Source organism: Myxine glutinosa, chromosome 3, assembly GCF_964187855.1.
Source record: "Myxine glutinosa chromosome 3, kmMyxGlut1.1, whole genome shotgun sequence".
Classification (NCBI taxonomy): domain Eukaryota; kingdom Metazoa; phylum Chordata; class Myxini; order Myxiniformes; family Myxinidae; genus Myxine; species Myxine glutinosa.
The window spans coordinates 23,402,127-23,421,486 of NC_136263.1; the positions used below are offsets into that span (position 1 = coordinate 23,402,127).

Below are 19,360 nucleotides of genomic sequence, written 5' to 3' on the forward strand. Positions count from 1 at the left end.
AGAAGAAACTGTTACCTCGATCACACAAGAGGGAGTTGATTTACCGGTAGCGTTTGACCCACTCTTGTGTAAACTTATGATGCTCCAGCACAACACGTTCCTCCGTGCTTCACTCAGCCTTTAACGCAGAATAGCCTGATATGTCCACCTTCTCGGTCATCTGAATACCGCAAGATTGATCTATTATGGGTTCTGAGTCGATTGGAAGTTGGCGATACTCAAAACGTGCCATCATGGACCGGCTTCAATCAGTCATTATCAAGATCCACAGCAGAAGTAACTACAGTCAGTTATCTTCCAATCATTCCAGCGCCAGCGCATGACCTCGATACTGTAATGACGTTTCTAATGAGAAGCAAAACAATTGCACTAAAGCAGGGCCAGGGTCATTTTATGGCCGAGCTCTTTGTCATCAAGTTGTACAGTTCAACTACAACTGCGACTTCTATCAATGATCTTCGCGTCGAACTGTTCCATCGAATAAATGACCCAGAAAAGTTACCTCCCACTCATGATTCTCTGTTGCTGCACATTCAAAGATGCAATTACCAAGCCATTGTGTGGTACAGTGCAGTTGTGTCCAAACCTGATCTACCCCAACCAGAGGAATGTGGGTGGGAATTAGACGAAACAGGGTTATCACCAAAACTGATGACCCTGCCACCTGTTCCTTCAGCGTGCACAGAACTGTTGACATGTGGGTGCAGAACAAAATGTACATCCCTTCGTTGTACATGCCGGAAGTTCAATCTGTTATGTAGTGCTGCTTGTGGATGCCGACAAGAGTGCCTCAATAGTCATCACTTGTCAGACGAGGACAATTCCGATGAAGACTGAGTACAATTAAGTGGCTTTTATATCACGCATTATTTGACTACATTAGATAAATGTGTTAATTTTTTTGTTTTGGTTAATGATATAACGAGACTACTGGGAGTGAAATTTGGTTTTAATCTGACGTGTCATACCACATAATCAAAGCTAAGCAAATAACATGTCGATTTCATAATCGAGATTAAAATATACTAGTGTAGAGCTAAGTAAGCTCTATAATGGCAGAACATTTGTTTCATGTATTTCTCTTCTTAGCTAAACATATAAAGTTTAAATGTGTGGGATTCAAGTTACTATGGTATTGTGTAATATTTAGTTACAATCACTGTCACAAATCAAGTACATGACCCTCAACCTTTGGATATCAGTTTATTAGAAAATTGTTTGTTACATAATCGAGATTAATATAATATTGTAAGGCTAGGTAAGCCTTATAGTTGCATTTATTTAATATTATATTGTAAGGCTATGTAAGTCTTTTAGTTACATTATATCAGTTTAGTATAGGAGTGTTAAATTTGCTCCATAATATTGTTATGAATTTGGTAGAGCAACATCTAGAGCTAGGTAGATCTGAATAGGTAGGTATTCGGCTGTCGTGACAGGGACTCTACATGTAATAAGTTCTTGATGTTTAGGCGTTTGTCGGGGGAAGATGTATGATTGTGGATCTACCTGGAGGTTCGAGTGTTAAATAGTGAGGGATTAAAGGTAACGCCCCTGTGAGTTTCACCTAGTAGTCAAACCTTTGTCCATTATGGCACTGCAAACCACATAAACATTAGTTAGGTCCTTAGCGCAACATTAAATAATTCCTTTCCCTGACAATGACTTCGGAACAAATGGACGGGAAACCAGGCCAAAAAAACACCGCCACAATTGGCCGCCACCGTTTACACCTCCAAGGCCTACAAACCTCGCCTGGCACGTGTTATAACACAAGGACCGCGGGGTTGGGGACGGGAGAGTGGAGCGATGCCGCAGAGGGCGTGACCTGGGCGAGCCGGCGAGTTGGGAGGCTATTATTGGCTGAGGAGTGCGCCAATGTGACCTCATCGGCGAGAGATATTATCGACGGTCGGACGCCATTTTAGGGCAGTTCGTTGGCAGTTGGCACTCAGCAGAGGGAGAGTTCGTTGGAGTTGGCAGTTGGCACTGAACAGTTGGACTTGGCTGCCAGCACTCCCGAAGAGAGTCGAGTCGAGTCAAGTGGAGTTCGTTTGCTTTGTGCAGCCCTGCATTGGACCGTTGGAGCAAAGGAGCTCGTGGTGTGGGTGGGCCGTTGAACCGACGAGGCCTGGTGGCGCTTGGAGGCGGACGGAGAGGGCCACGGGGCCGTGGAACTTGGAGTGAGGCGTGCCGTGGGACGAAAGGAGCCGGGTGTTGGACGGCGGTCACCAAGACGACAAGGACGAGATAAGGCCGTACCCGCGAATACACTTTGCATAAAACTAAAAGACGTGTTATTTTCGTATTCACCTCCCTCGTATCGTGTTTGATATCTGTTGTGTGTGGGATCCCAATTTAGGCTTATTCGAGTTATTAGTATTACCGGCGCGGGCTTTTTCACTGTCTTTACTTATAAATAATAAATCCTTATATTATTTTCTGTATATATCTGAACGCAGTTTTCCTGGGTGTTTCATTTTAATAGATAGGGCTGCGGAGCTTGCTGTGTCTGCCCTTCCGCGCGTTTAACTTTGTGTTGAGTTTGAATCCGCCATTGAGTTTTCGCCTCGGGAGTGTAAAGTCTCGCAATCGGCCATCCGTAACTGTGGTGTTAATCACGGTTGCGTAACAAGTGGTGTCAGGAGTGTAGGATTCGAACCCGTTGGACAATTTTTTTTGTCCGCGGCGAGACATCGACACGGTCGGGCGTACATTGCGCCCGACGTTCGAACGCAAAATTTTTATAGGCGAGGCGGAGAAATTTAGTAATCAATTGGGCATACGGAGCGCGATATCGCGTCTTCGTCAAATTTAAATTGTGTTTTTGGAATTGAAATAAATACGCGCGCGGGGAACGACATTCCGAAAAGCGGATGTCGGAGGTCGACGAAATGGAGGTGCGTAGCGAGGCCTCCGTCAGCGTTGGGAGTGAGCCAGAAATAGGGGAATTTGATGTAGAGGTGAGCCTTGGAACCTCCCTCATCCCGAGCACCAACTTATCCCCCTCCCCCACCGGGGAGTCGGGAGCAGTAGGAACGGCCCCGACAACCGACCAGATGTTGGGTCAATTGCTTCGAAAAATGGAAGGGATGGAAAATAACATTAAAAAAAATATGGGAGACATGAACGCACAGGGTGAGCGAAACCTTGCAGAAATTCGGGGAATAAATGATAAAATTGACGGGCTGGAAAATAAAATGAGTAAGGAGATGGAGGGGCAAATGGATAGATTGAAGGAGGGTTTGAAAGAACAGATCGAAGGGATGGACAGCAAAATTGAGGGATTGGAGGGAAAAGTGAATGAACGAATGAATGAACAAATGAAAGAGAGGAATTAAAAATTGGAAGGAAAAATTGGGGAAATGGCACAACAGCTGGGGAAACGAATTGATGGCATAGAAGGGAGTGTGCAAAACCAAATTACGGGCAGACTGGGGGAATTGGAGGATAAAGTAGAAACTAGGGGGGGGAGAGATGGAAAAAGCCATAGGGGTGGCAAGTGAATCGATACGGACAGAATTAATGTCAAAAATAGAGGAGGGCGTGACCCAGGCTGTCCGGAGGGGGGAAGCGTTGGAGGGTCGAATTGATAAAGCAAATGGGGACCTGGAAGGCTATCGGGGCCGGGTGGATGCCAGAATGCTACAGCAGAGTGAGGAATGGGGACTGCTCAACTGACAGGGGGGCAAATTGACCGAGGAGGTGAGGGGGTTGGCAACCCGCATAAAAGAGCAGGAGCAAGGGTTAATTGAGAAAGGCCTGTGGGGGCCACTAATGGATAATGAAAGGGTGAGTGATTTTATGCAGGAGCGACTGGAGATCTGGGACAATACCATCAAGAAGGAGGTTGGCCGGGTTCAAGAGAGCCTGAAGGAAGAGGTGAGTAGGTCGGTTAAACATCTTCAGGACCAGATTAAGGTGACCCAGGAGACCCTCACCACGAGCCACATTTGGACACCAGAGGCTCCGAAACGGAATACCCAGTTGGGGGGGTGTTTTGGCCCCGGACTGGATTTGGACAGAGAGGAATCGGGGAATAGAGTCTCTGGAAAAACAATCCCCCTCGTACATTTTGACGGATCAGGGAGCCTCGAGGCTTTCCTGACACAATTTGAGTGCGTGTCTCAGCTCAATGGTTGGGGAGAGCGGGAGCGCATGGGGAATCTGGTGGCGACACTGCGGGGGTCAGCCGCCGACGTGTTAAACGTAGTCCCAGAGGGAATATTGACCAGCAAGGCCATTTGTGAGGCCTTGAATAACAGGTACGGGACAGGCGCAAGGTGCGACCTGGTCAGGGCACAGCTGCTGCATCGCAGGCAAAAGCCTAATGAGACGTTGCAGGAGCTGGCCCAGGATATATACCAATCTGTGAGGATAGCATACAGGGACCTACCAGCACAGGCGTGGGACAAGCTGGCGATAGAAAAATTTATGGCGGCTCTCCCTGATCCTGAGGTCCGGACGTTGGTGGAGTTACAGGACCCACCCACGGTGCACCGGGCAGCGGAATGCGCGGCGAGACTGACCTTTTTGAGAAGGTCGAACCGCGCATCGGAGAGGGCACCTGTGATGGTACGGCAGGCCGAGGTGCGGGATCAGGAAAAGCCAGAGGATGACATCGGGCGAATGTTAAGGGGAATCAGCTGCCAGCTGACAAATTTGATGGGGGGACAATTTGCAGGGAGCGAGTCACGACAGGGTGGTCCAGGTTGGCCATCGGGACGGCCTGATTTTTATCGGGCTGGGCCGGGAGAAAGGGGGGCTCCGCCTGGCTACCAGAGGGGTCCGTTCTTGGGGACTTGTTTTAGATGTGGGAGAAGAGGGCACAGTCAGAGGAATTGTCGGCAACCATATGGGCCCCCACCTCCTGACAGGCTTCGCAGTCCAGAAAGGAGGGGGCCCCCAGTAGGTCCACAGGTGCCAGACAGAGGACCACCACCTCCGCCTGGGCCAATAGCGGTAGAGTGTGCGGGAAACTAGAACGAGCCGAGCATACGGGGCCATGCTCGGCTGGCAAGTGTGTGGAGAAGCGCCCTCCTTTGGTGGAAGTAGTGAATTGCGGACAAATTGGCACAGGTAATCTAAGGGTTAGATGCAAAATTGAGGGAGAATTTTGTGAGGCTGTGGTGGACACTGGAGCCAGTGACACCATTATCAATCCGGGTGTGCTAGACCAGAGTGTTGGAGGCTGGGACAAAATTGATAGGGTAGAAGGACACAGCCTTCAACTGGCTACGGGGGCAACGGCACCAATATTGGGACGCGGAGTGGTGAGGATGGAGTTGGGTGGCCTGGAGGTCAGCGTGGTTGTGTGGGTGGCGGGGGTGTGCGATCAGTGTCTGTTGGGACTGAGTTTCCTGGTGGAACATGACTGCCAATTAGACCTTGGGCGTGGTCATATGTGGTTGGGCACCGAGAGGCTGCAGTTAATGGGACTGGGGGATGACGAGGAGGTGCAGGGGACGTGGCTGGAGGTGCCGCGCACTGTGACCGTGCCTCCCAGGTCCGAGAGAGTCGTGATGGCAGAGTTAGCAGCAGGTGCTCAACCCATTGGCCAGCTGGGGCTAGTGGAGTCGTGGTCCTCGCAGGGGACGGAGGAATTAATGGTGGGTCGCACCCTCGTAGACACCCGTGGGCCTATGCTGGCAGTCAGGCTGCTCAACTTGTCCGACAGCCCCCGCACTATAAGGGGCGGAGCCATCGTAGCCAAATGCAGTAGTGTAGTAGAGGTCACCAGAGGAGGTGGATCCACATGCTTGCCAGTACAGCCGGAAGGAGGGCAAAATTTGGGGACATGTAAATTGGAGTTGGGAGGCGGGTGAGAGTGATGACATGGCCGGTGAGGGGATGGAATGGGAGCCACAGTGTCTTGTGGGTGGCGTATGTTTTTGTATTGTGGTTAGGTGTTTTGATGTGGTCGTGAGAGTGGAACCTGGAGAGTGAGTGATGATTATTGGAGATAATGAGGGGCGATACTTGTGCTTTTGGAAATGTGCTTTTGGAAATGTGTGATGGTTTAAATGTGAACTGGGGGATTTCACATGTGGCAGGCCATGGCAAGCCTTGTAACACCTTTTACACCAAGAATTGTACTGAATTGTGCTGAGTTGTGTGGAGAATTGAATGGCAGCGGGAGAGGAAGTGTGTTTTGGGGTCTTGTGGGTGGGGAAGGTGTGTGTGTCCGCAGGTACAGAGCAAGCTCTGAGGAGCGATGCCTGCGGGCCCCCCTCTGCGGCAATTACCCCTGGCAGCCGGTGGTAACTGGAAATTGGAGCTCGTCGGTGGAGGGTCTGGTTGGGCGCCGCGGGGTGAGGAAGTCCCCCGGTGACCCGTGTTGCTGCGCGAAAGCAGGAGGCAAAGGAGCCTGGTGTGTGTGGAGACCCTCACCGGCGAGGTAACGGCGGAAAGGGGCTGTTGGGCTGTCACGGGGCCAAGAGGTAAAAGGGGGGGGGGGGGCAATGAACTTGTAAGTCGGTTGACTTGTTTTTGGGACTGCGGGCACCACAGCCTGATGCGCCCCCACCATCTTTTTGTGCGGTACCTCCCCGCTGCCTAGTTGAGGAATGCACACACACGTGAATGACATCAATGCCATGGTCCTGCAGGGGGTGTATTGAAATAAGTGCTTTGTTGATTTTTGAAATGCCTTGATGACCTATGGAATGAGAATGAGTGGTTAAGGGGTCTGTGTTGCATGAATGTGGGCGAAATCCACCGAGCCGTGTCACTCACCTGTAACATCTGGACAGGGCCCGTGGAAATTTAGGGGGATGCATTGGGGATGGCCCCGCAGGTAAGGTTGTGTCTTGTGGCATCCACCGGGGGACGCGGTCTGTAGACCGGGGTATGTACAAAGGTTAGAGTTTTGAGTTTTGGAAAGATGGTTAAGTTTTGTGGTTAAGTTAGTGTTGTGTGTTGTTTGTTTCCTCCCTCCACAGGAACAACGAAGAAAATGTACATACTTGCATGATGGTTAAGGGGTTCAGCATGTTAAGGAAGTGTAGGTAGGTAGTCCGACTCACTTCCCACAGCCCTTCCTGATTTATTTCATAGGTTAATTAAGTGTGTGACAGTAAGTGTTAAGGCTGGAATGGTAGCGCCTGCGGTGAACCTTGCAGGAGCTACGGTTCCAGGGGGGGGGGCTGTGTTATGAATTTGGTAGAGCAACATCTAGAGCTAGGTAGATCTGAATAGGTAGGTATTCGGCTGTCGTGACAGGGACTCTACATGTAATATGTTCTTGATGTTTAGGCGTTTGTCGGGGGAAGATGTATGATTGTGGATCTACCTGGAGGTTCGAGTGTTAAATAGTGAGGGATTAAAGGTAACGCCCCTGTGAGTTTCACCTAGTAGTCAAACCTTTGTCCATTATGGCACTGCAAACCACATAAACATTAGTTAGGTCCTTAGCGCAACATTAAATAATTCCTTTCCCTGACAATGACTTCGGAACAAATGGACGGGAAACCAGGCCAAAAAAACACCGCCACAATTGGCCGCCACCGTTTACACCTCCAAGGCCTACAAACCTCGCCTGGCACGTGTTATAACACAAGGACCGCGGGGTTGGGGACGGGAGAGTGGAGCGATGCCGCAGAGGGCGTGACCTGGGCGAGCCGGCGAGTTGGGAGGCTATTATTGGCTGAGGAGTGCGCCAATGTGACCTCATCGGCGAGGGATATTATCGACGGTCGGACACCATTTTAGGGCAGTTCGTTGGCAGTTGGCACTCAGCAGAGGGAGAGTTCGTTGGAGTTGGCAGTTGGCACTGAACAGTTGGACTTGGCTGCCAGCACTCCCGAAGAGAGTCGAGTCGAGTCAAGTGGAGTTCGTTTGCTTTGTGCAGCCCTGCGTTGGACCGTTGGAGCAAAGGAGCTCGTGGTGTGGGTGGGCCGTTGAACCGACGAGGCCTGGTGGCGCTTGGAGGCGGACGGAGAGGGCCGCGGGGCCCTGGAACTTGGAGTGAGGCGTGCCGCGGGACGAAAGGAGCCGGGTGTTGGACGGTGGTCACCAAGACGACAAGGACGAGATAAGGCCGTACCCGTGAATACACTTTGCATAAAACTAAAAGACGTGTTATTTTCGTATTCACCTCCCTCGTATCGTGTTTGATATCTGTTGTGTGTGGGATCCCAATTTAGGCTTATTCGAGTTATTAGTATTACCGGCGCGGGCTTTTTCACTGTCTTTACTTATAAATAATAAATCCTTATATTATTTTCTGTATATATCTGAACGCAGTTTTCCTGGGTGTTTCATTTTAATAGATAGGGCTGCGGAGCTTGCTGTGTCTGCCCTTCCGCGCGTTTAACTTTGTGTTGAGTTTGAATCCGCCATTGAGTTTTCGCCTCGGGAGTGTAAAGTCTCGCAATCGGCCATCCGTAACTGTGGTGTTAATCACGGTTGCGTAACAATATACTTTACAGTTACAAGATTAATAATTTTACTACTGTAAAGCCATGTAAGCCTTATAATTACATTATAACAGTTTATTATAACATAGTTGTTCCTTATGGCAGGGCGGAAGTATCTCACCTTCGAATCATACATGTTAAATAAGGATTGTTTGAGGGTATTAAATGTCATTTATGGCCTGCAACAACAACAATCTGTTTTGTTTAATTATTGCAATAATTCTTTGGTTTATTTCTTGTTTTCATGATTCAGACAAGCTCCAGTATCCTTCCTAATTTAATGTTAGCAACCGACATAAATATTAATACACATTTTTGGACATTTTTGTTTCCATCAAAGTTAAGGGGGTAGCCTTAGTTTTGCTTCACTGAGAGTTTATTAATGGTATACATTTCTCGATTATGTGATCTTATTTTGAAGGGTAATAAATGGGGATGATTTTGGTGTATCAAACATATAAATCGGTCATATACTTTTGGGGTTATGAACAAAATGATGGGGGACTAGAACCTAAACTGAAATGGAATTTTGACAAAATTTTGAAGTTTTTGGTGGCTTGAAGAATGAACAGCTAGGATAAGGCCTTATGGTGGTACTCTATGTGTGCAGTATGTCTTTCCGGTCAATTTGATACCATACAAAGCTACCCATGCTGTATATTTGTCCATGTAGATACGTTATACCAAATTCAGTAAGTGGTGGAAATGGTGTACACAAATGAATCAGCAAAATGCTTATAAATCGGTAATGCACACCTATCTAGAATTAAAACCGGGCATATCTACTGCCCATAGGACCCCTCTACCAAACTATATAGGTTTCAGGTATATACACTGATGCGTGAACGGACCTCACAAAATGGATATCTGGTTCCTGCACGAACGAAGCAGGCATTCCATATTTGAACAAAGAGTCCACATAATATGTCATACAAGGTTTTTATTCGGACAAATTCCCCCCTCCCGCTCCCCCCACCCCAAGCCACCCCTCTCCCAAACCCCCCCTCCGCTTCCCCCCCCCCTCCAGTTCCCCCCCCCATTTTTATCCCCCCCTATTTTTATCCCCCCCCTATTACTCCCCCATCCCTGCACTCTCCTTTACCGCATAGGGCCACATGTGATGTTCTTGATATATGGCAATTTTATTTTATCTTAAAATTTTTTGCTTTAATATACTTACAGTTTTAATTTAATCTACAATTTAATTATTTACAAGTTTAACTTTTAATTAAATGTAATGATTGTTCCTGATTTTCTAAACACTTGATTTATAATCCAGCATTGCTTACAGGATTATTTTGAGCCGTTAATATGCGGTTGATTTTTGAATTTGGTCAGTAACGTCTCCGTTCACGAGAGCGGTGTGATACGGTTTAATTGGCTGTCCAGCTTTGCCCACCCCACTTTGCATATACCCCGCCCACTTTGCATGTAAGGGGATGTTGAGATGATTTTACCACTCTTGAGGAAGATTAACGGAAGCGTGTGGCTTTGTCACATGTTGTTAATCGAAACGTTGAGTCATTGTTTGTTCAATTAAAGGTTGGAGATCTTACCATAGTCATTTATATTTATATATATATATATATATATATATATATATATATATATATATATATATATATATATATATATATATATATATATATATATATATATACAGACTTGGCATTTAATATGGAATATTTTTTTGGTGGGGGTGAACTTACTTTTCAAGATGACTTAGAACCAAAAGTTCATTGGAATTATGTTGAAATTATTCTAGATTTTGTTTATGTGACCTTTAAAAGAAACAAAAACCACATTTGACATTTCGAAACAAATAAATTGATCCTTTAAGTGATGCAAACTGATACCGAACTCAATTCACGGACAGTACTGTGTTAAACTTCTGTACGTTTTCCAGAAGTATCTCTTTATTTTGCACATTAGCCAAAAAAAAATTCAACAAAAACAAAAGCTAAATTATGACTGGGATTACGGACAGTAAAATTATAGTTCAGTACTTCGTGTAACCCCCACGAGCATTCAGGAGAGCACGTACACGTTGAGGCAATCATTCACGAGATTTGCCAAGGTTTGGACAGGAATCGGTTGCCATGCAGTGACAATAGCCTGCTGCAATTCACGCACAGAGGTCGGGTGCTGGTCCAAGTTGTCGATTTGACGCGTTAATTCTGCCCACAAGTTCTCTATCGGATTCATATCCGGGGACATGGCAGGCCACTCCATATGCCCTACACCACGGTCAGCAAGAAAGTGTTGGATCATGCGAGCACGATGAGGCCGTGCATTGTCATCTTGGAAGACAAAGTTTCCTCGAAGGCTGCATGAGCAAATGGCAGCAATGTTTCTTCCAGAATGACCCTGTACGTGAACTGGTTCAGGTTTCCATTCAGAACAACCAGGTCAGTTTTACCCCCTGCATGAAAAGCAGCCCAAACGGTCACCCCACCACCTCCAGCTTGGACTCTTGGCACTATACAATCTTCGTTGTGGGCTTCATGCACTTGTCTGCGCACTCGGACGCAGCCATCTTGACGACAGACCAGAAATCTAGACTTGTCACTGAAGGTCACATGATTCCAGTGTCCTGGCTGCCATTGATGGTGCTCTCTGGCCCACTGCAATCGGCGCTGGCTGTGTTGTCTGGTCAGGCGTGGCTTTCTCAGGGGACGCCTGGCACGATAGCCTGCTTGAACCAGTCGTTGGTTGACTAGCCTTCTGGATACAGGCACATTTTTCAGTTGCTGCCACTCAGCCCGAAGCCGATTAGCTGACTTGGTCCGGCCATTGCAGACTAACCGGTGCAGCTGGCGATCATCTCTCCTTGTGGTTCTGCGTGAACATCTGTTTTCCACTAATACAGAACGCAACAACCCTTATATACCCGATTGTGAAGCCAATCGTCAAATGTACCTGCCCAGTACATTTTGTCATGCCACCTGTGATATAATCCTGTTATTGACTTCTTGCTGCGAAAGACAATCAGTGACATGGTTCTTTCAACAAAGACATCACCAAAGGGCAAAAGAAACTCACCAGATTGATGTACTGAGTTCAGAAAGTAAACCCAAGTCAAGGAAAAAAAAATATTCCATGTTAAATGCCAAGTCTGTATATATATATATATTTATTTCCTTTCTTTTGTATATTCTTGCCTTTCGTTTCCTCTTTTAGTGTAGTTAATAAATCATATTTGTTCTTTCCTTACCTTTTGGTTTCCTCTCGTCCGAGCATCTTTGTCTTTTCCCCATTGAGTATCTGTAGCACGATTAGAACCGCTCAGAATCGGGTTAGTTTTATTGCTAACGGCTCGGATCGCGGATTGCTAAACTGCTCGGCAATTACCATCGCATCCACGGTTTGAGCAGGGACTCGTCTCCCTGCTTTGCGAAGAGATTGGTGAAGGTATTTGGGAAAGCGTTGACCAATCACCCTGGCCAATCTCACCCCGCAAAGGAGCAGAATAGTTCCAGGACCGGAGACGGCCAGCTTAACAAGACAAGGGGATTAACCCCCCCCCTTGCTAACGGGAGTGCCATACTCTGAGATCCGCAACAATTGGTGTCAGGAGTGGGATTTGAAGCCCGAACCAAATTTTAATCCGTCGAAAATATTTGGTCAAAATTACGAGCGGCCGAAATTTTATTATAAATATCCAAATTATAGTCGTGCCATGGATAATCAAGGTGGTCAGATGCCGGTGGGGGAGATAGAAGAGGGGTTAGAGTCAACCCAGGACCCCAGGTAACAATTGGGGGTAATGGAAGAGGGGGTTGAAGAAGGTGTTGTAGAGGGGGTTGCAGGCGCACAAGATGGCGGCACCTCACACGAGGTTACAGGAGCACAAAATGGCGCCTCGCACATGGCGGCGAGGGCTACGCCTGCCGCGCAAATGGGGGTTATGGATGTGCAATCCTATCTGGACACCTTCATGGCACAAATGAGGGCCTATATGGTAGAGTCAGGGAGTAAGATGGATGCAATGAGGGACGAAGCAAGGGGTACCAGTGAGCAATTGGGAAGCCAAATTGGGGGCCTAGAAGTCAAATTTGGGGGATTAGGAAACCAAATTGGGGAATTGAGAAATGAGATGGGAAGCCAAATTGGTGAATTAAGAAATGATATGGGAAGCCAAATTGGTGAATTAAGAAATGGGATGGGAAGTCAAATTGGGGAATTGGGAAGCCAAATTGGGGAAATGAAGGATGGGTTAACGGGATTGGAAAATAGGATGGCCACCCAGGAGAACCAAATGGAAGGGGGTGAAGAATGGGTTAGAGGGGTTAGAAAACAATATAGAAGGCAAATTGAGGGCAATAGGGGAGCAATCCGCCCGGGAAATCAAACAAATGAGGGAGCAGACAGAGGAGGTAAAAATCGGGCTAGAAACCAAATTGGACATCCACAAGGGGGAGTTGGAACAGATGAGGGCGGCATCCACCAAGGAAATAGGAGAGATGGGGGAGGATATAAGGCACGGGGTGAGCGAAGAGGTCGGAGGAGTACGTGATGAGGTGAAGCAGTGTGCGGAGCGCATGGAGAGAGAGGTGAGAAAGAGTACGGCAAGGTTACAAGGGGGTATAGAGGAGTTGACGCTAGGAGTAGGGCAGCTGACAGTGGGACAAAAGGAGTTAGGGGAGCAGGTCGAAAAGAACACAGCGGTAATAGGGGGGTTGAAAGCGATGCAAAAAGAGATAAAGAAGGAATTAATGGCGACAAAGAAAGAATGTCAGATGGTACACGAGGGGTTGATAAACAGGTTGGACGAGGTGACAGAGACATTGGAGACGAAAGAACGGGAAGTCAGGAAACATATAGAGACGACCAAGGTGGCGCTAGAGGAAGAAATCGAGGGGGCGCACCGGGAAATAAAAGAGGTGAAACAGAAGTTAGAGGAGGTGGAAGAAGGAGTGAGTGAAATTAAAAAGAGACGGAGGGAAACTAAGAAGGAGCTGAAGGAGGAAGTGATGGATTATGTGCAAGGTCTGTGCTCACAGTGTGATGATGTGCTTACTGACCAAATAAAGAGTTTGCGGGTGGCAGAGGAGGAGCGACGAGGAAGAGGCGCCGAGGTGAGTGGCGATATGTTCGGAAATGTATATGGTGTGAGGGGAGGTTCAGCGAGCTTGGGTGTTGGTCTAGACCCGGGCGCTCGTAAAAGGTCCGTGGTGCGCGTGATGGATGGCAATGGCATGCGTGCATGAATGGTGTCGGAGTGCGAGTGTGTTACCAAGAGCGAGGGAGAATGCACAAGGGAGTGTATGTGTGAGGGTGAGTGTGACACCGAGAGTGGGTTGGTTGTGGCGAGTGAGACAGAATGCACACCTGGAATGGTTGTGGCACGTGTGTGGGAGGGCACATCGGAGCGTGTGAGTGGGTATGTGCAAGAGTGCACACCCACGAGTGTTACGGAGGATGTAACGGAGGAGAGGTGTGGAACGGAGTGTGTGATGATAGAGTGTGCGAGGAGAATGGGTGCGCAAGATTGTGCGCGAGAGTGAGTGGTGAGCGTTATGAGTAGACCTGAGTATGGGGCGAAAGAGAATGCACGAGCAAGAGCAATAACAAAGTGTATGGAGACACCTGGATGTGTGAGTATGGGAAGAGTCGCGTGTGGATGTGAGCATACGAGTAAGGCTTCGACATTGACTGGGGCAGCGGTTAGGCCGACGTATAGCCGACGCGAGCTCCCGGTCCATGCCGGGCGTTGTGTGATGCGGGAACCGGCGGGGATCGGTGTCGCGTCGCTCCTGTTCGGAGCGTCGTGCACGATTCGGGCCGGGCCCCGCCCTGCAAGGTCGAATCCGTGCTTTGCCAGGCAAAGCGACCGGCCCAGTTCGAGGGGAGGTAGGAGGGGTCGGAACGGCGCCCCCTTGTGGTGGCGGCGTTCCACCCGGGCAAGGAAGGGCCATCGTGCTTGGCAGCGCGAGGCCTTGCGTAGGGATGGTGCCTTGTGCCTTGGCCTGACGAAACCTCCTCCCCTGAATCGAGTGCCAGACGGACCCAACCGCAGGAGACCAAACCACCCGTATTCACTGCTCGGCTTTGCGAAGCCGAGCTTTGAAAATGTAATGATGCACCGAGGCTCGAGATAGTGGACTGGATAGCAATAGTAATGACGATAGTGATGGCGAATGGTAGTTTTACCATTCGCCTCACATTCCCGAGCACATGAGCAATAGGATTTATGGGGTATGGTGGTGGAAACCAAGCCAGGGAGGGTTTGGATAATGTATAGGGATTTAGAAAGATGACCATAGGTAACTGTAGATTTAAGTAGCGACATTGTACCTGTAGAGGGGACGAAGGTAGATTCGTTTGGATGATAACGACGTGTAGGGAGTGCAATAGTATAAAGGGCGACTGGGAAGCACGAATCTTAGAAGGGAGTAGTCAGCTTAGATGATGCTATGTGTTTGTGGTGAGAGTGATGAAATAAGGAATTGAGAGGCAATGGTTTGGAGAAGTGAAAGTGTATTGAGCAGAGTATTGTGAAAGGTGTGATTGTGCATTGAGTTGAGTGTATTGTATTGAGTGAATGGTCCTGGAGGGAAGGAGGGTGCAAGTTCCACCAGGTGTGCAGGTGCCACCAGGTGTGCAAGTGCCACCAGGTGTGCAGGTGCCACCAGGTGTGCAAGTGCCACCAGGTGTGTGGGCACAAGGTGTGCAAGTACAGGTGTATGGAGAATGGTTGTGTGGAATAGCTGGTATGGAATACATGGAGTATGGAATGGATGGTGTGGGGTGGGTAGTGTGGAATACGTGGAGTGGAGTGGTTGGTGCGAAAGGAGTGGATGGGGAAGATGGACCCCCTCACGAATACCCGGGGAGGGTCGTTTAAAAGTAGGTAGAGGGAGTATGTAAATTGTGGTTGGATATTGCCCTTTGTGGTGCGGGTAGTTGCACAGGAGTGTTGTGATTGGTGCATGAATAAAGTGGAATGGCTGGGCGTGTGGCCTGTTAGTGAGAAAGATTAAATGGGCACTCTGCCACCGTTAGTATGTCGGCCAGCTGAGGCCACAGGTAGGCTCTGGGAGCCAGTAGAGTTCAATGGGGCCTGAGGATCCGGAGGACGGACCCAGGTAGCCCCACGCCAGAGAGGGCGGTAGGGGGTGAGAGCGCCAGAGGGCCTTCCCCAGGTAGGTTAGGGTAAGGAGCAGGTAAGCTCGGAGACAACTGCAGTGGCGGAGGTGTGCAGGTGAGCGGACCTGCTGGGAGCACCACACGACCCAGCCCGGAAATTGTGCGAGGGCACAGGGTGAAGAATCGGGGGAGTGAGACCCCAAATTGGTGAGCACCACAGTTTGGTCAATGGGAGTTCGGTTTTTAGAACCACATAGTGTAAAATGGCCAATGGTTTGGCAGGGAAAGACCCCGGGTAGTGTAAAGAGTGTTAAAGTCATTTAGAAGGTAGTTAGGATTGTAAGTCTCTTCACACCATCTGCATCCACTCACCAATGTGACAGGACTCCACACCACCGTTTTTTGCAAATGTCTGGTATGTAAGACGCATCATGATGTGGGGTGACATTGTGCTTGTTTTTATTCCATCTCTTCCTCCTCAGGTGGGATTGATGATGAATTGATTGGTGGCAAATTTGGTTTAGAGGGATTGGTAACCAATTTGGATTAGGGGAGATATGGGGAAGACGAGACAGTAGCGACGGATTTGTAAATGTGTAGATTTTGTAAATATGGGGTAAGGGCAAGGGTAGGATAGGTGACACGGGGGGAACGTACACTAGGGACGAGCTTTCTCTGCTCGCTCTCCAGTGCCCTTCCTGTCTGCATTACCTTGTATGATGTGTACACTTGCGACCTTGCCCCGATGCTTGCTTTGTCTTTCCTTCCCCACTCACGGCTTGTTTCTTTTGGGCCCGGGGGGAGTGCGCAGGTGCCCGCAGTTGTGTGCCCGCACCCTCGCTGCTGCCTGCCTGGACCGGTACCACACTTATGGACCGCACGTTGTTGTGGCCGAGCACCACCATATGGACCACAGGTCTGTGGCCGAGCACCACATTCATGGACCCCACGTTTTGGGGCCTGGCACCTCTGCTGGGGACCGGCCATTGTGGCCAGGAGATCTTGCTTGCGGACCACGGTAAAGGTGGCACCTAAGCCATGCAGGTGGACCACCCTTAGTTGGCCCCTGCTGGCCATAATTAAATAAATGGACATGTTTTGTGCCTTCTTTTTATTACTAAATAGGCAGCAAGCAAGAAGTCGTCCAGAAACATCGGCCTAGAAGAGAAGACGTCATCTGCTGATTATTATTATTTGAAATGTGATGACTGTGCACAGGATGGTGCTTTTGCTGCTTTTGTGCATATTGGTGCTTTGGTCCTTTTTGAATATTGGTGCTTATTGGTGCTGGTGGTATCGGTGCAGTGCAGTGTATGCCTTCCTCTTATCAAAACATCTTCTTTTTGTTTCCCAAAAGACAGGTCCTGGGTTCGCGTTTGTAAATACCAAGTAGTGTCTTTGTAAATAATGCTCCCCACCGTCAATGTTTAGTTTTGAGAATTAATTCCGTGATTCGGTTATCCTGTGGGCGTGAATCTGTTAGATAGAATGCAATGCAGCAGGCGGGACATACTTAGTTGTTTTTAAAATGTTGCACTCAGGGTGAAGTTAATAGTAGAGGGTTACCACACCTGAGTGTCACACTAAGTTAAAGTTCTTTCGGGCCGGGCCGGCCCTGGAGGTAATGAGGGTGCAGTGTTGTGGTTTTTAGAACCCTCCACTTTGTAAATATCTGTAATATTTCCTTATAAATAATCCCCTGTAAATATTCCCATTTTTTTGGTGTAAAGGTCAAAGGTCGCACCCTAGTTAAGCCACAAGCAACACGTAGCACACCACAGGCTTCTTCTTTAGTTATTTCATTCGTATGTGTTTCAGGTAAGGATCTGTTTCCAATAGTTGAATCTGCGTTGTATTATCCTGGGGGGATCAAGCCATGTCCGCTTCGGACGGTCGGCGGAGCGAAGCGGACACAGCTTGATACGGCTGTCTCATTGTATCAGATCCTGGGGGGACAGGGCCTTCTCCATCGCTGCTCCCACCCTCTGAAACTCACTAACTCACACCATCAGAGACTCCTCCTCACTCACCACATTCAAAACATCACTCAAGACCCACCTGTTCAACACTGCATTCAACATTTAACCCACAGCATTTAACCCCTGACTATCTCTTCTCCTTCTCCTTCTTTTTGCTTTGATTATTTACCTATTGATTTTTGTCTTTTTGCACTTGTTTTTTGTACTCTGTCAAAGCGCCTTTGGGCTTCTTGAAAAGCGCTATATAAAATAAATGTATTATTATTATTATTATTAATCAAATAACCTAGGCCCCTTGTGCAAATCACTCATTTTGCGGCGTAGCCGCCCTCCAAATTATATGGCTTCTCTGCCAGCTGCAGCGCTCGTCTCAAGACGCCATTACGCATGCGGTCAAGTTGGAGAAGAAGAGGGGGAGGAGCGCCGGGAACATAGGCGTGGCCCCATCAACGCGTCACAAAGGGAGGTATCGATGAACCCTCGTGACCAATCCGGGCCGAGGCGTGTTCACCGGTAGGTGGAGGGAAGCGGACACGGCTTGATACGCGAGGCAGGTAATAAAAGCGCCGCCGCAAACTACTTCAGGGCAGAGGAGAGATGAGCCGCAGACGAACAAGCTGATGAGCCAGAGAGAGCCACTGAAGCGAGCGGCAGAGAGAGACACTGAGATTAAGCGGCAGAGATTTGAATTGCGTACCAGCTTTCCCCCGCTATACAATTGAATTGTGCAGTCGCGTTCAATGACACGCGGAGCTGTTTGCCGGGTTTTGCCTCGTACCCAAAGCGTGAACCGGAGCGTGTGCTTGGACCCTTCTCTCCCTTCCCACCACCATCACCCCATTCGTGTAAGTGTGTTTCTATTGTCGTGGGCGTGTTATATAAGAGTGTATAAGGTTGCCCTATGTCCTTTTATTTCCTTTCTTTTGTATATTCTTGCCTTTCGTTTCCTCTTTTAGTGTAGTTAATAAATCATATTTGTTCTTTCCTTACCTTTTTGGTTTCCTCTCGTCCGATCATCTTTGTCTTTTCCCCATTGAGTACCTGTGGCACGATTAGAACCGCTCAGAATCGGGTTAGTTTTATTGCTAACGGCTCGGATCGCGGATTGCTAAACCGCTCGGCAATTACCATCACATCCGCGGTTCGAGCAGGGACTCATCTCCCTGCTTTGCGGAGAGATTGGTTAAGGTATTTGGGAAACCGTTGACCAATCACCCTGGCCAATCTCACCCTGCAAAGTAGCGGGATAGTTCCAGGACCGGAGACGGCCAGCTTAACAAGACAAGGGGATTAACCCCCCCCCCCCCCTTGCTAACGTGAGTGCCGTACTCTGAGATCCGCAACAACATATATATATATATGTGTGTGTGTGTGTGTGTGTGTATATATATATGTGTGTGTATATATATATATGTGTGTGTGTGTGTGTGTGTGTGTGTGTGTGTGTGTGTGTGTGTGTGTGTGTGTAAAAAATCCATACCACTAAGAAAGCCAGGGCCCATGTATAAGCAGGTCATGTTTGTGCAGAATGAACCCAATACAAGGCCGCAGGAAGACAGCAATCCACCGAGCATAACTGTCAATCTTGTTCCAATCCTTCGGCTTAGAAGGGCACCAAAAGGGGCTGCAAAAAATAATGAATAAAACAATTGATGAAAAATGAGTTAATTTAAAATTGCAACTCACTGCGGGCATACATTTAATTGTATGTACGAAACAATTAACACATTGAATATGATGATTGCTTCCAATCACTTGCTTTGAGTAAAAATGTCAGTTTGTTCCAAACTTGGGGTTTGTGATAGGATAGATACAGCAAGTGTAATTATTGGGCTGATTGATTCGACACATATGTGGACATGTAGATGTGTCTTT

At 48.3% G+C, this 19,360-nt stretch overlaps 1 protein-coding gene across 1 annotated transcript in view; it reads right to left on the reverse strand.

The window, feature by feature from the left end:
- Positions 1–19,360, reverse strand: part of LOC137423751 (monocarboxylate transporter 12-B-like) — a 180,399-nt gene that overhangs the window by 131,385 nt on the left and 29,654 nt on the right. Inside the window, exon 3 of the mRNA XM_068111226.2 lies at positions 18,966–19,109. Coding sequence (XP_067967327.2) covers positions 18,966–19,109 — 144 coding nt within the window. The remainder of the gene's footprint in view (positions 1–18,965; positions 19,110–19,360) is intronic.